We start from the raw sequence: 17665 nt of genomic DNA on the forward strand, positions 1-17665 counted from the left end.
GCAATATACAGCGTGCTTTTCCATCTCTGAGGACGTCAGCGTGGTGACGAAACGCGTAGGATGGAACGAAACGCCATGACGGTGGAAAGCAAACCGGAAGGTACACGCAAGGCATAGCAGGTATCGCGCTCCGCTCTAGTCCTCCCGTTTTTTCTGTGACGGTCACGTACCATTATATGGATTTTATACCTATGTTTTTATTGATTCAACTCTGATGGGAAATAAACGTTTTTGAGAATACTACACAATTTGGAGTCCTTTTTGCTTCCCCACATGGTCCTTACTGAGGCGAGAGATCTCTAGGGAGCCTGTAAGTACAGGCCAAAGATACCAGATCTGATCTACTTCACTTCCTACCCAGTGGGGGATACCACACAAGCGTATATGGTTGTGCTGCTATAAGGCAGTCAGGACCAATCATATCTGGTGAGTGTTTTTAACCCTCTATTCACGGGTGGAGCACGTTTTACGGTTGAGTGCCGGCTTTATTGGAAGTTGAAGGGGAATATCACTTTATTTCCAGCACTGGCACCTACTTTATAGACTGTGGTCACTTTATTTTGGACTTATTTGTTCATTTGAACTATAGGATCGTCCACTCACTGACTCTATAAGCACAAATCAAAGTGCAACATAGTGGACCTCTCGCTATTTGATATAAGCACTAAGCACTTTGGGATTTATTGCACAATTGCACTTATTGTTATTAACTTGTATTATTCATTTTTTTGCTTCAGTATTTACTTTGCACAGTAATTTTGTATATATTTTGTATACTATTGTTGTCACACACCCACACAGCCAGCACTTTTATCTTGAAGTTTAACACTAAAGAAAGCACTGAGGTTGGCTTTCTTATCTAGAGGCTACTAATTCACGCACTATTTCATCCTTCAGCTGCTGCATAATTTTTGTAATTATACTGTACTGTTTAAATATTTAGGCCTCACATCCAGTAGCGCGAGGATTATACCCCTATAAGGTATAATCTTTATAAATAAGCAGTAGCCAACCAGGCAAAAGGGGCTAAACACTAACAACTGGAGCTCACCTAAAAAAATAATACACCCTCAAAGAGGATCAGGTCCTCCTAATAGCAGCCCAGAAAACCTTGCGGCCAAAGAAAGCATCCGCAGATGCCAACACATCCACTTTATAAAACTATTGAAAAGTGTGCACCGATGACCAGGTGGCTGCCTTGCAAACCTGCGTCACTGACGATTGATGACGGAAGGCCCAAGAGGCACTAAGCGCCCTTGTAGAGTGCGCCTTAACAGGGAAAGGAGGAACCTGACCCCTGATGGAATAGGCCTAAACCACCATCTGTCTGATCAATCTGGAAATGGTCACAGAGGAAGCGGACCCTTTGCAAGGTCCATCTGTGAGCATAAATAGAGAGTCAGACTTCCTGAAAGACTCGGTAGCTACCAGGTACACACTAGCACCACCTTATCCTTGTGATTTACCAAATAAGGTGAGTGACAGGAGGATAATGCTGCCAGTTCCGACAACCTGCACGCAGAAGGGATAGCCACCAAAAAGGTCACATTCTGGGACTGCGTAAGCAGGGGAATCTCTCAAATATTTTTAAAGGGAAACTCCTGTAGAGCTGAAAGCAACAAATTAAAGATCCCAAGGCGGCAACAGAGCCCGCACTGGAGGAACCAAATGTCGGACACCCTGAATAAAAGTACGCACCAGGGAGTGTGTGGCCAAAGGTCGTTGGAAAAAGACCGCCAAGGCAAATTTCTGTTCATCCCCCGTTGAAGGAAAGTTAAGTTCCGAGCCATCGAGAAGGAGTGAGGATGAACCGCAAGAGACTCACACCATGCAATGTACGTCTTCCACGTACGATGGTAGATCTTCCTAGAGGTAGATTTCCTAGCTTTTAACAACGTAGGAATCGCAGATTCAGGCAAACCTCTATCCTTTAGCACCTGGCGTTCAACAGCCAAGCCGTCAAAGCCAGCAACTGTAAAGCAGGATGGAAGATTGGCCTTGGGACAGCAGATCCTCCCTGAGAGGAAGCTTATAAGGAACGTCAGGGACCAGCCGCACTAGATTGGTGTACCAGGCCTGGCAAGGCCACTCCGGCGCCACTAAGATGATCGGAATTCCTTCTGCCTCAATCCTGCGTAGGAGTCTGGGCAGAAGCTTGATAGGAGGGAAGGCGTAGATTAGACGATACTGACTCCACAGAACCACCAGCGCATCTGTGGCGTCTGCCAAAGGATCCCTTGCCAGAGCCACAAACCTCTGCACCTTTCTGTTGAGCTGAGACGCCAACAGATCCACCTCGGGGGTGCCCCACTGTAGACACAGCTGATGAAACACCTCCGGATGAAGGGATCACTCTCCTTGGTTCAAAGCCTGGCGACTGAGGTAATCCGCCTGACAATTTTCCACCCTGGGAATGTGTACGGCGGAGAAGGCAAAAACTAACTGTTCTGCCCATCTTAGAACGCCGGCTACCTCCAGAGCCGCCAGTACTTGGAGATTGACATAAGCCACAGCCTTGGCATTGTCCGATTAAATGCGCATTGGACAACCCTGAAGACGATCCGTCCAATGATCAAGACACAGTCTGATTGCTCGGAGTTTAAAAACATTCCAGCGTCCAGATCCCGAGCAGAATGCTTGCCGAGGACGTCTCCCCAGCCGGACAGGCTGGCATTCATGGTGACCACTGTCCAATACAAGGGGAGGAAAACCACCATATCAGAGACTCCTTTGTTCCGACTCAGAACAAAGAAGTCGACTCGACTTTTTTTCCCGTCGAATTTGATTGTCCAGAGACTGCGGGGTTTTGTCCCATTTGGTCAGAATCTCCCTTTGCAGGGACCTCGTATGAAACTGTGCAAACGGAACCGCCTCGAAGATAGATACCATCAGGCCCAGCACCCGCATGCAAGACCGGAGGGATGACCATTTGTTGGACAGCAGGTGGCGAACTGCAGCCTGAAATTTCTGGAGTTTGTCCAAAGGAAGAAGCAATCTGGCTATGGCCGAGTCCAGAGTCAGCCCAAATAGTCCAGCTTTGTGGACGGGACCAGGGCAGACTTCTGAAAATTTAGAATCATGCCGAACTCCCACAGAGTTTCGTATTGTGATCTCCAGGTTCTCCACCAGAGCAGAGGGAGACTCCGCTTGCAGAAGGAGATTGTCCAAGTAGCCCAGTACTGCAATCCCCCGTTGGCGTAGAAAAGCTAGCACCGGAGCCAAAACTTTTGTGAAGACCCGAGGAGTGGAGGCGAGACCAAAGGATAAGGCCACAAACTGATAATGCTCCTCTCCCACAGCAAAGCGGAGAAAACGCTGGTGACTGGCGCATATTGGAATGTGAAGATAGGAATCCTTGATATCTATAGAGGCGAGGAAATCCCTGATGCAGAAATGCCACCACCGTTCGAGTGGACTCCATTCTGAACTTCTGTACCCACATAAAGCAGTTTAGTGCCTTGGGGTCCAGGATTCCTTCCTGGGGACTGAATATGTTTAAGTAAATACCTTGAAAAATTTCCGAAGGAACAGGTCTTGTACAGCCCCAAACAGGCCCTGTAAGCGGTCTGGGGACAGGCTCAGGTTGGAAGAAAAAAACCTAAAAAAAAGAATGTTCCTTTGTCTTTAAGGCAGGATAGACTGCATAGCGAGTTTGCACCTTTTTTTAGTCCTTTCTATGTTGTAAAATACCAGGTTGACCATGCCTGTTCCTGTCTGTAAACCGACTGCGCTAATCATGGCTGCAGATCCATGATAGTGTGGTCAGTTTAGGTCCCTCCATCATTCTGCTCTCCCCCTCCCTCCCTTTATGTCATTTCCATGGTCTGTGTAAATCGGCTGGGCTCAGCCATGCTCTGCTTCCCACTGCTCCTCTTCTTTCCTGCCTTGAATGACTGAATAGAATACAAACTAAGTGAGGATTATCAGCCCCTCCCACTGGACTCTCTGTGCTCGGGAATGAGAGAAGATAATGTGACCCCACAAAGCTGCTGGTTTTAAAAGGTACTAAGCGATGGTATTTAGAAAAAAAAAAAAACACACTGCAATTACTATGGTCCTATAAGAACAGATAATAGGAGTTTATAACTGAGACTTTACAACTACTTTTAGTTTGTGAATGAAAAGGAAGCTGCTCAGCACAGAGCCCTTTCCATTCAGTCACTGTCCAGTGCAGAGGAGGCTGCAGTGAAAGGGATAGGAAATCTCTGGCCTCAGTCCCTTTCTCAAAAGTGAGAAATTAGGGGTCTGTTTAGACCCCTGATATTTCACCAAAGCTCCCCCAATGGGGCTTCTAAAAAAATTGTAATTAAAAAAATATACAAATAAAAAACAAGTGACATCATCTACTGTCCTGCTGATACTGTCCACTGCCCTACTGACACCATTTTCTGCCCTACTAACAAACTCCAGTGCACTATTGACACCATCCACTGCTCTTCTGACACCGTCTACTGCTCTACTGACCCTGACCACTGCCCTACTGTGTATCAACACCGACCACTGCCCTACTGACAATGTCCACACATGGTCCACTGCCCTGCTGACACTGTCCACTGCTCTACTGACTGTCAATGTCCAATTTTAGGTAGGCTAAGTTTAGCCTACCGAAACTAGCCTACAGTGACATTTGCTTTATTACATTTTTCTACGTTTTCCATACTATTTATTTAGAACTTGCTAGTTCATTTCTTAAAAAAGGGCATTGAACCCCGGTTCAGCTTTTAGTGCTGCGCAATTTGAATTAAAATTTTGTGGTCATGCAATACTGTACCCAAACTAAATTTTTATTGGTTTGTTCACACAAATAAAACTTTCTTTTGGTGGTATTTAATCACCACTGGTTGTTTTTTTTTTTTGCAAAATAAACAAAATTTAGAATTTTGAAAACAAAAAAACGCGTTTTTTTTCTTCGTTTCTGGTACAAAATTTTGCAAATAAACAATTGTGCTTCATACGTTTGTTCCTCAAAATGTATTCTGCTACAGTATTCTGGAGCCGGCAGGTGGTGCTGTGGAGCAGAGCAGAGCGTGGGATCAGAGGCTGACAGGGCGTGCGTGTGAGGAGCGCGTGTGTGACCGACCGCGTGAGTGTGTGAGTAACCCCCCCCACCAGAAGAGCGGCGGCAGCGAGCAGTGCAAGAACCTCCCCCCTCCAGAAGAAAAAGCGGGTGGTGTGCGGGTGGCGAGCGGGTCGGTGACCCCCCCTTGCGGGTGGCGAGCGGTGCGGTAAACCCCCCCCCCCTTTGCGGCGGGCGGCGAACGATGCGTTAACCCCCCCAGACAGAGAGGGAGCAGAGGAAACTAACAAAACGAAGGGGGAGGCTGACCGGGAAGTGACAGAGGGAGGCGGGGGCAGAGAGGAAGACTAACTGTCTGAGCGAGGAATCGCCGTCAGGAACTGCAAGTGTGAGGCTTAAAGGGACACACACTAGGTAAGTAAGACTGGTGACTGAGATTGAACACTGACTGAGGGTGTAGAGTAGTACCTAAGTATCTGTGAGTACCTATTACTACCTGAGTGTTCGTGAGTACCTATTATTACCTGAGTGTCTGTGAGTACCTATTACTACCTGAGTGTTCGTGAGTACCTATTATTACCTGAGTGTCTGTGAGTACCTAGTACTACCTGAGTGTCTGGGAGTACCTGTTACTACCAGAGTTTCTGGGAGTATCTATTACTACCAGAGTGTCTGGGAGTACCTATTACTACCTGAGTGTTTGGGAGTACCTATTACTACCTGAGTGTTGTGAGTACCTATTACTACCTGAGTGTCTTGGAGTACCTATTACTACCTGAGTGTTTTGCGAGTACCTATTACTACCTGAGTGTCTGGGAGTACCTATTACTACCTGAGTGACTGGGAGTACCTATTACTACCTGAGTGTCTGGGAGTATCTATTACTACCTGAGGGTCTGGGAGTAACTAAGTGTCTGGGAGTAACAGTGTCTGGGAGTACCTGTGAGTGTCTGGGAGTACCTGCGAGTGTCTGGGAGTACCTGCGAGTACCTGAGTGTCTGGGAGTGTCAGTGAGTGTAGCGGAGTACTAGAGGGTAAGAAAGTAGAGTTAGGAAGCTAGGAAACAGCCACACAGGACAGACTTAAATTACTGAATCCCCATTAGATTAGATCAGTAGGTACAATGCCCGGCAGGTGTGGAGATGTGATTCGGTGTACATCTTGTGGTATGTATACGTTCCTCGATCATGCGATCGAGGGCGAATACCAATGCACAAAATGTAAGCATGTTGCTTCCCTGGAAGCTCAGGTCCTGAATCTAGGGAAGCAGCTGGCAACACTGAGACAAATGTCCATACCCAAGGAGAGCTGGGATCGTAAATGAAAGGTGCAGGCCAGGGTCTGCACAGAGGAGGGCGAAGTAACGGAGGTAGATGGGTGACAGTTAGGAAGGGTAGAAGGGAAAAAGGCAAGGAGGCCGGTTCTGGGCTGGAGCACCCCAGTATGTACGTGTTGCGTGATGTTGGGGAAACCAGTCAGGGACCAGCATTGCTGGAGCAGAGCGTCGCCCCTAGCTGCCAGGGGAAGAACTCCTCCAGTGAGGCCAGGGAAAGGAAAGACAGGTGCTTGTGGAAGAGGACTCAATCATTAGAAGGACAATCAGTGCAATCTGTCACAAAGACCGTGGGCGCCGAACAGTCTGTTGTTTACCGGGCGCTCGGGTTTGGCACATCGCGTGGACAGATTACTGGGTGGGGCTGGGGAAGACCCAGCTGTCATGGTACACGTGGGTCTTCCCCAGCCCCACCACTATGCCAATGACATAGGCAGAGGAAGATGAAGAGTCCTAAATGATTTCAGGGACTTAGGAGCTAAGTTGAGGAGTAGGACCTCCAAGGTAGTATTTTCAGAAATACTACCTGTACCTCGAGCCACACCAGAGAGGCAGTGGGAGATTAGGGAAGTTAACAAGTGGCTGAGGAGCTGGTGTGGAGGGTTTAGGGTTCCTGGAGAACTGGGCCGACTTCTCAGTCGGCCACCGGCTCTTTGGTAGGGACGGATTGCACCTAAATGGGAAGGGTGCAGCCGTACTGGGTGAGAGGATGGCCATAAAGTTAGAGGGGCTTTTAAACTAGGTGAGGGTCCAGATGTAGAATTAGCCAGCGGGGAGCAAGATTCAGAGGGCACAAATGGGGACATTAGTGGTAGGGTGTTTAGAGAACCTAAATCCAAGGTGGGTATGGGGAAAAATCACAAGCGCAGCCTAAAAACAACAAACGAGGATATATGCAACCGGTCAAAATTACAAAGTTTGTATACCAATGCCAGAAGCCTGGCTAACAAGATGGGAGAGCTGGAGCTGCTGATGTTTGAGGAGGACTTAGATTTTGTGGGGGATAACAGAGACTTGGTTCGACAACTCTCATGACTGGATGGTGACCATTCAGGGGTACTCCCTTTATCGCAGAGATAGAGAAGGTAAAAAAGAGGGAGGGGTATGTCTGTATATTAGGAACAGTGTACAGGTAAATATGAGGTATGATATTAATAATGGAGCTATGGACGAGGCAGAATCCCTATGGGTAGAACTTAAAGGGGAAGGCACTATAGGGAGGGGAATATTGGGCGTATGTTATAGGACCTCCTTTTACAGATAGGATTGGCAGCAAGGATGGGAAATGTCATTATAATGGGGGACTTTAATTATCCAGATATAGACTGGGCAGAAGGAACCGCGCATTCAGCCAAGGCTCTGCAGTTCCTAAATGTTTTGCAGGACAATTTCATGGGTCAGATGGTGAACGCACCGACAAGAAACAATGCGGTACTTGACCTACTGATTACCAACAATTCACACCTGCTTACGTATATAAAAATACGGGGCAACTTAAGAAACAGTGACTCTAGGTCAATAAGTTTCAGTATTAATTATAGTAATGGGAAACACATGGGTAATATAAGGACACTGAATTTCAAAAGAGCCAATTTCCCAAAACTGCGCTCTCTGCTAGAAAATTTCATATGGGATAGAACCCTGGGAACAAAGAACACGGAGGAAAAATGGGAGTGCTTCAAGAGGGATTGGCCAGTGCATTCCAAAGGGAAATAAATTTAAAAAAGCAAAACTAAACCCTGGGTGGCTAAACTCCAACATAAAATGCATATTAATACTAAAGAAAAGGCCTTCAAAAAATACAAGGCTGAGGGGTCATTGGCAGCATTCAAGCTTTACAAAGAGTGTAATAAGAAATGTAAAGGTGAAATCAGGGAGGCTAAAATAGAACACGAGAGACATATAGCGGAAGAGAGTAAAAAGAACCCCAAAAAATTCTTTAAGTATATAAACAGTAAGAAAGCGAGAACAGAACACATTGGCCCCATAAAAGACGACGAAGGAAATTTGGCCACAGAGGACAGGGAAAAGGCGAAAGTGTTAAATCATTTCTTCTTTTCAGTCTTTACAAAAGAATCGGGGGGGGGGGGGCTACACTAACCCAGCTTATAATGCTAAACTAAATAATACACCTCAGGAATTACCCCCATGGCTAACAGAAGATAGACTTAGAACTAAACTAGAAAAACTTAACACAAATAAATCACCGGGACCGGATGGCTTGCACCCGAGGGTTCTTAAAGAGCTCAGTCAGGTTATTGCCAGATCATTATTCTTGATCTTTAAGGATAGTCTACTGACGGGTATGGTGGCAGCTGATTGGAAAAAAGCCAACGTGGTACCAATATTTAAAAAAGGGCCGAGGTATATCCCGGGTAACTATAGGCCGGTCAGCCTAACATCAGTAGTCTGCAAGTTTTGGAGGGGATGTTAAAGGACCACATACAAGACTTTAGTAATGAAAACGGTATTATTAGTAGTAATCAGCATGGATTCATGAATAATCGTTCTTGACAAACCAATCTATTAACCTTCTATGATGAAGTGAGCTGCCACCTAGATAAAGGTAAGCCTGTGGATGTGGTGTATCTGGACTTTGCAAAGGCCTTTGACACAGCTCCCCACAAACGCTTACTGTACAAACTAAGGAATGTAGGTATGGACCATAGGGTGAGTACCTGGATAGAGAACTGGCTCCAGGGGAGAGTCCAGAGGGTGGTGATTAATGGGGAGTACTCAGATTGGGCGGGTGTGGAAAGTGGGGTCCCCCAAGGTTCTGTCCTGGGACCAATCCTGTTTAATTTATTCATAAATGATCTAGAGGAGGGGATATCTAGTACAATCTCAGTATTTGCGGATGATACTAAACTAAGCATGCCAATATCTTCGATACAGGATGTGGAAACCTTACAAGCGGACCTGAACAAAATAATGGGGTGGGCAACTAAATGGCAGATGAGGTTTAATGTTGAGAAATGTAAAGTAATGCACTTGGGTGTCAGAAACACGAAAGCTACTCACTAGGGGGGGAACCTCTGGGTGAATCTAAGATGGAAAAGGACCTGGGGATTCTGGTGGACAACAGGCTTGGCAGTGGCATGCAATGCCAAGCCGCTGCAAGCAAAGCCAACAGAATACTGGCATGTATAAAAAAGGGGATTCACTTCAGAAATAAAGAGATTATTCTCCCACTCTACAAGACTCTGGTCCGGTCACATCTGGAGTATGCTGTCCAATTCTGGGCACCGGTCCTCAGGGAGGAAGTGCTGGAACTGGAGAGAGTCCAGAGAAGGGCTTCACTGTCAGAGCAGTAAGGATGTGGAATTCGCTTCCACAAGCAGTGGTATCAGCAGGGAGCATCGATAGTTTCAAAAACTATTTGATGAGCACCTTAAAGACCACAACATACAAGGGTATACAGTGTACGGTTAACAGCAAACACACACACACACATCATAGGTTGAACTGGATGGACTGATGTCTTTTTCCAACCTCACAAACTATGCAACCGTGTAATTTCTTTGGTGAAAATAACCCAAATCAGTGTAGATTATTTAGTCTGTGTGAAGGTTATAGAGTCTGTAAACTATGGTACATATCTGAAAATTGATCAATCCTGATGTACTGACAGGCCTCATTTCTTGAGGCCCTAAAATGCCAGGATACTAGAAATACCCCTCAAATGGCCCCTTTTTGCAAAGTAGACAGTCCAAGGTATTTAGTAAGAGGCATTGCGGGTTTTTTGAAATTGTATTTTTTTTTGTCATCATTTTTTGAAATATGAAGAAATTAAAAAAGTAAACATTCACAATTTTTATTTACTTTTTACATACTGTTACTAGTGCAGTACAGCATCATCATATAACTGGTGTGGCGGTGATTAGGGACACTGACTAGTGACAGTATGAAACATTTTTTTTAACGGTGACTTGTTTTCTAATAGTTCAGGACAGCACATGAGAGAAAGTAGCTCCTCATGCAGGAAACACACACTCACCATAGACTTTAAATTGAAGGCCTCTCCCCACAGTCTTCAGTTGTCGAAGAACACTTCCAGCCCATCTGAAAAACATAAGCACAACAACATAAATAAGATCAGGGCAGGAAATTAATACTGTCCTGAAAGACTACTAGAAAACAGTTAAGGCAAGCCTAACTTTAATTTTCTGAAAACGTCTTTCAGGACAGCACGAGAGGATAAACAAGAACTTACTCCCTCAGGACAGGACCACAGCTTGCAGAACTTTCCTGTCAAAGGCCTGTTCCCCAGCGGATAATAAATCCACTCTGTAATGACATACGAAAGTGGACATGCTTGACCACATTACTGCTTTACAAATTTATTCTAGGGTGGCACCAGCTTTCTCTGCCCTTGTTAGAGCTCTTGTAGAATAAGCATGAATACCCAAGGTGGAATGAGATCCGAAAGTAAATAGGCGGATTCAAAGTCCCAGAGTCCAGAGGTTTGAAAGGAGACTTGGTTAGAGCTTGCAGGACTAATGGGAGATTCTACTGGGGAAAATCTTTAACTTGGTCTGGAATGGTAAAATGCCTTTAAAAATCTAATGATTAAGGGTTCCAAAGCAACAAAGCATTCCAGAAAGACCTGGAAGTGTGCTGATCGCTAGCTTCTTGTCTGCTCATTGTTGAAGAAATTCCAGGACTGTATTTAACATCTTCCGAATGACCTTGAATTGGACAGGCACCTAGAGTTGTACCTTTTCCAAACTTTGCGTATATAGCCCTCTGAACCTCTTTAAGGCTTGACAGAAGAGTGTCTACCAAGCATTGGGAGAAATCTTTTTATTCTAGTAGTTGTCTTTCAGAAACCACACCGTGAGATGTAGATTTCCCACCTGTGGATAACACATGGGACCTTGTAGCAACAGGCCCTTCCTGATTGGAAGTGTCCGATACGGTTTGACTGCTAAACAGAGAAGAGATAAAAACAACAGCCTTTTCAGCCAGAAAGGAGGCACGAATAAGACTGCCACTCTCTCAATATGAATTTTCTTCAGCACCTTCAGAATTAGCTACAACGGGGGGAAAGGTAAAACACAGCTGGAAGTCCCATTTTTTAGTGAGAACATCTCGCTCTGTCTTCTTTGTTGAGTGAAAAAAAATGGCAGGTTTTGGCATTCTGCTGGTTTGCAAGCAGGTCTATTTGTGGCTGACACCGATTCTGAACTAAGTCGTGAAAGATTTCTAGATTTAGGCATCATTCATCCTCTCTCACTTGGTGCCTGCTTAGGAAAATCAGCTACCAGGTTCAGCGAACCCTTGAGATGGACTGCTGACAAGGATGCCAAAGTGACTTCTGCCTAACTCAGAATTTCCTGTGCAGATTTTGAAGTCTCCTGATTCATGTGCTGCCTTGCCTATTTATGTAGGCTACATCAAAAGAAGCTGTGTAGTGCCAAAAAAAAAACGTAGAAATGACAAACAATACAGTAAAAGAATATTGTGTACAATGTTATATATAGTAAAAATCCTCTCAGTGCTGTAAGAGAGACAAATTCATATATAAACTCCCATAACAAGATTAAAGTAGAAAAAGTCCAGTGTAATACTGTGCAACAGCACACCGAGGGTGAATTAAGGAAGTCCAATGAAGTGCTCCAAGACCTTCCACCACACCCCTGTGAAATGGACTCTCACCAGAAAGGACGGCTGCCGTTACAGCAGCAAACACACATTGAGTGAATATCCTACATCCAGTTGTCCAGCAACACTTGTTTAATAAAGTCATTGTAACATTAAAAACCATACGAAATTGCAAAAAAAAAAAAAAAAAAAAATCAGCATTCAGTGTCGCTGCCATCCCTGGAACAGATAGCAGCGTGACTTTAGCACTAGAATCTCCTCTCTGATGCATTTTGGAAGAAACGCGCCAGTGTGGACCTGTTTCCCTGGTCTCAGGGCCAGTCTCAAAAACCTTAGGGAGTGTTCTCTGATTGGGAAGCAGAGATAGGCATTCCTTAGGTCAACTGATACCATGTAACAGTCTGGAAACAGCAGATTTCAGACCGAAAAGATCGAATTCATCCAGAACTTTTTGTATAGTACCGTATTGTTTAAGAGCTTCAGGTTGAGGATTAAGCTGAGGATATGGGAATAAAACCCCCTTTGCTCTTCTGCTGCAGGAACTGGTACAACCACTCTTTGATGTATGAGTTCCTGAACCAGGTTACTCAAAGCAAGAGCTTTTCCTAGATATTTTGGAATACTGTATCCATTACAAAATACCTTCTTGGTGGAGCCCCTGCAAATTCTATTCCATACCCCTTGCTGACAAGATTCTGGATGTACAGACTTACCGTTATTTTCTCCCACAGTGGAAGGAAAGCCTATAGTCTTTCTCCCACTGGAATTGGCAAGTCATTTAGACTTCTTGGGCTGCGCAGGAATATGGAAAAGAACTCCTCCCTTTTCTCTTGCCTTTTGCAACCCCCAGACTTTCCTTTTCCCCTAAAACGTGTCACCTTGCTGCAAATTCCTCTGCAAATTCCTCTGAGTTGCCCTGCCAGGTCTTCAGCCATAAGGCCCTTCATGCTGAAGTAGACCAGGCCGCTGAGAGTGCTGTCATGCATAGTGATTCCGAGGATGCGCTTGCTATATATCCAACTGCTCCTGAGATTGTAGGAAAATAATCTAGTCTCTTCTTTCGGGGTCCCTGCACTAATATGCGCTTTAAGCTGGTTTAACCAGTGTTCTAGATTTCTTGCCACACATGTAACTGCCATTGCTGGCTTTAGGTTGTCCATTGTAGAATGCCAAATTGCAGCAAATCTATCATTTTAATTTGTTCCTTCCTTTATGTTTCCCAGGGCCTAAAAAGTTAAGTCTGCTGTTTTTGAGACTTGGGAGAAGGCAGCATTTTGTTCCAAACGTATGAGGAATCTTCCTCAAACAAGAACTGTCTCATGTGAAATCTCGAAAAAAAAACTTTTTCTTTCTGGATCCTGCTATTCCTTCTTTACCATGTCAGAGATAACTGAACGGACAGGAAAACATCTACCGTTTGGCTCGCTAAGGCCCAGGTACATTTTATCATGAAGTGAGAGATCCTTTTCCTCCTCCTTAATGCCTAAGGTGACATAAATAGCTTTGAAAAGACTGTACATTTCTTCCAGTGACAATTTATATTTTGATGCTAAGGCATCTTCAACCTCTTCCCCATCATATTCTTAATCCCCTTCAGATCATGTCTGAGAAGCAGCCACCTGTGCCAAGGGTATTCCTGAACCTGCATTCAAGGAAGCTGATGACTGTGGTGTGGCTGTGGGCTCAAAAGCCTTCTGGGAGGAACAAACTCCCAACAAATCTCTACTGTAAAGTCACACTTTACTAAGCCTTCATAAAAGCCAAAAAGTCACTAGGTGCTGCAGCTGCTTTTTCTCTCACTAAAGTGGAGACTCCTTGCATAAAGGCTTTTTCCAGGAATCAGACAAGTTGCTCTTGCATTATGGACATCTCCTTTTGCTGCTTGTTTCTTTTTTTGTTTCTCTTAGCCTAAGACAGAGACACAATAGAAAGAAACAACCACTTCAGCTACTGACAAATGCTAAACACCACAGCAGACACACCCAGCACAGCCAACACCCAGGACTTAATACCACACCACGTGCACGGACTCTCACACAGGATCCAGTCAACAGACTGTGAACAGACAGTGAACAGACCCTCAGCCACCAGGGGGAGTGAACACAGAAAAAACAGTGTGCACAAGGAAACATTAGCAGCATAAACAGAGCCTGTAGGAATCCCTTCTCCTACCTGGGCTTTGCCGGTGCCTCCGCCTGTCCCTGGACGCAGACGCTCCTGCCTCATCCATTGCAGAGCCTGCAGTGTTCAGCGTGGCTGTGTCTCTTGGTCCTGGCGCTGTAACGCCACTGCGCTAGCCCAGGACCAGAACCAGGCACTGGCTGGATCCTTATCCCCTCCCCCTGCATCCAGCGGATGCAACTGATGCTACGCACCTGGCTGGAAGCTGCGCCCCTGCCTGAAAATTACATCACGGCATGCCCAGATGCTGCTGGATACCAAAATCATGGCCATTGCCATTCAGAAGACATAAGGGGCAGCTTGTCTGCGGTACTGGCACCCCCTGAGCACTGAAGGGGGAGAGAGGGGGCCAGGAACAGGCCCCTTACCTAGGACACTGCCTGGAGGACCCTTGCTGCAAAAAACAAAAAGCTAAAAAAAAGAGAACCTCTCAGGCAGCACCTGAGGAAACTGCAGTCCCTGTGTGCTCCTACCTGGCCAGAGGAAACACAATAACTAAGAACTGTGGGGAGAGGCCTCCAATTTAAAGTCTATGGTGGATGTGTGTTTCCTGCGTGAGGAGGAAGAGCTATGTTTTCTCATGTGATGTCCTGAAAGACGTTTTGAGAAAAAATGTATAATTGTTTTTAAAATGTACTTATTTATTTATTTTTTTTACGCAAATGCCTAGAGCAATATAATGTTACCATAGTAACATTGTACTACTCTGGGGAAGTGATCATGATTTTATTTTTATTTTTTTACACATTATCTTTGCTAATAGCAGTGAATTACAATGCTATGCATTTTACTAAATGAAAATGATTAAGTCTGGCATCAAAGGAAGCCATCTACTGTGTACAACTGTCATGTGACGTGCTGTGATTTGTCATGGCGTTCACATGGTACTGGCAGCGAGCCAGTACTCTAACCAGTCATTGGCTGTGTCTCATGGAACTTCCTGACAGGACATCATATTACATCCAGTCAGGATGGGAAAGCCACTGCCTGGCCTACATTTGTCTACAGGCCAGGCAGGAAGTAGTAAGTTGTTCCTGTGACACAAAGCTACTGCCAAAATATTTATCTTTAAATCTCATTGAGGGGAAAAAAGCCAGCCTCTGCCCCTGTATTTATTACTAAGGATTTGATAAAATCATGATAAATACAGGTGCCTTCTGCCACATATTTCAAATTGTTTGACTTCCTGCAAGATACCTCTGTTTCCTCAAAGCACGACTAGGGGGCTACAGTTTGACCTGCATCAAAGACAGGACAGACACCACTGAAGACAATGCTATTTAGTTAAAAAAACAGAGAACAAAAAAACAGACATGAAATAAGATGGTACGCAGAGACTGGGGTAGTACTAATGAGGTGCCCCTTCTTGCAAAAGCTAGTTGGCTGGTTCACTTCATCATTCAATAGCTTAAATACTTTCTAAGGCATTGACAAATATGCAATACAGGAGCTCTGACTTCACACTGACTTGTTAATTTAAATGTTTGTTCCAAGTCAGGAGATCGTAAAGCACTAAAGCCCAAGTCAGCCTAGCAAGAAGTATTCTTACAAGGTGGTCAGCAATGGCAGCCACTGTACTTCTCACATTAAAGGTTTCCTTTAAAGGGTTCTCGAGATCGCTTTCAGTAGTAAGGGCATCCATGCCTCCAAAATGCTTTCCTGTAAGATGATGAGAAAAAAAAAAAAAACATTTGTAACTGGAGACATGCAATGCTTGTGAAGCACTTACCTCTCCAGAGTAGCTGTATTTTCCCTTTAAAATTTGTCGGTACAAACGTGTTCGGTTATCATCTTCAAAAGGCATAGTTCCACTAAGTAGAATATAAGATATAACTCCAAGTGCCCACATGTCCACAGAATTAGTATAAGATTTCCTTACCAGAATTTCAGGTGCAATATATTCTGGTGTTCCACAAGTTGTCTTCATTAAACAGTCATCTCCTTTTTTACGTGCACTTGCAAGACCAAAGTCTGTAATCATAATTTTAGAATCTGTTCCTGGATGATAATATAGGAGGTTTTCAGGTTTTAAGTCTCTATGTGTGATCCCAAGAGTATGCAAGTATTTAACCCCTTCCAAAACCATTTGTAGCACATGAGTGGCATCGCGTTCTGTGAAGGAGCCCTTGGCTATTATGCGGTCAAAAAGTTCTCCTCCTGTAGCCAATTCCATTACCATATATACCCTCTCCTGTGTTTCAAAGACCTCAATTAGCTGGATAATATTTGTATGACGCACTCGTCTCAGCACATTAAGTTCCGACTCACACACCTCCCTGCCTTCTCTGTATTTGGTTTCAATCATTTTAATTGCATATGGTTGTTTGGAGGCCTTATGTTCTACCCGTACAACACGGCTAAAACTTCCTCTACCAATAAGAGCCTTAATATCATATTTTGCAGTCACTCTTTGGTCAAACTTTGCTCTATATTTAGCTACTTTATGTCTTCGAGGATCAGCAGTTTCTGGGTGACCATGCTGGTAGCCACAAGGATATGGTGTTGTTGGAGAACCTCCTTTGGTTTCTATTCTGCCATAGTCCGTAATAAAATGCTTATATTGGTCATTTTTTGGTATTAAGTAGGGCTCCACTTTTTTTACCAAGTCCAGCTGAATGTTCTTTGGATGCTCAGGAAGCACTTTGCTTGTCCCACAGCCCATCATGGGAAACCCTCAGTCTTCCATGTGGCATTGTGTTTTCATAAATCAGCGAACTGATGTATTTGTACCAGCTTCAAGTGGACCTTAAAAATAAATAAATAAATAAATAAATAAATATATATATATATATATATATATATATATATATATATGCATAATGGAATGTGCCGTTTCCCAAAAAATATAATAAAGCCTAATAATGAGTTAATTCTTTATCACCAACCAAATCATAAGAGGACATTTAGGTGTCAAAATCATATACAATACCTACAAAATTAAAGTCTGATAAAAAAAAAAATTTGTTTTATTATATGTATATAAAAAGTTTTATACAGATGTGTTCCAGCGCACTACAAACCTGTGATATAATAATAATGAACGGTGCTGCTACTTAATAAATAAAATTACCAAAAAAAAAGTGAAGCTATTATCAGTATTTAATCTAATAAATAATTCACAGTAGCACATTACTTTAAAAAAAGGATTAAACAATCGCAGATGTTAAAAGTGAAAAATAATAATAATAATAATAATAACAAAACAGTATATAGTGTCAACAGTATATACAAAAATGTATGCAAAAATTGATACAATTTAAAGTTTGTGCAAAAGTTATTACTTATTTCCACAGTGGAAAGTCATAATACTCATCACACCCCTGTGTGAGAACTTGTAAAAGAATCAATGCACCTCGTTTGCACCACCACAGAGATAAAACTGACCCTTATCCCTTTAGAATCACACTCACCAGAACATATTGCCCCTCATTCTCATGAGAAGGCAATAGCGCTTTAATAATAGCTGAATCTCTGCTTGGAAGTATCAAATCTCGCCTTTCCACCTTATAACATCAGGACTCATCTCAACA

General features: G+C 44.0%; 1 protein-coding gene across 2 annotated transcripts in view; it reads right to left on the reverse strand.

The window, feature by feature from the left end:
• PSKH1 (protein serine kinase H1) overlaps positions 1-17665 on the reverse strand; it is a 207753-nt gene that overhangs the window by 18430 nt on the left and 171658 nt on the right. For both annotated transcript variants that reach the window (XM_082271072.1, XM_082271071.1), the window contains one exon: positions 15865-16880. In XM_082271072.1, the coding sequence (XP_082127198.1) occupies positions 15865-16800 (936 nt within the window). In that variant the 5' untranslated portion in view covers positions 16801-16880. The remainder of the gene's footprint in view (positions 1-15864; positions 16881-17665) is intronic.

The sequence above is a fragment of the Pelophylax lessonae genome (assembly GCF_965119305.1).
Source record: "Pelophylax lessonae genome assembly, chromosome: 10".
Taxonomy (NCBI): domain Eukaryota; kingdom Metazoa; phylum Chordata; class Amphibia; order Anura; family Ranidae; genus Pelophylax; species Pelophylax lessonae.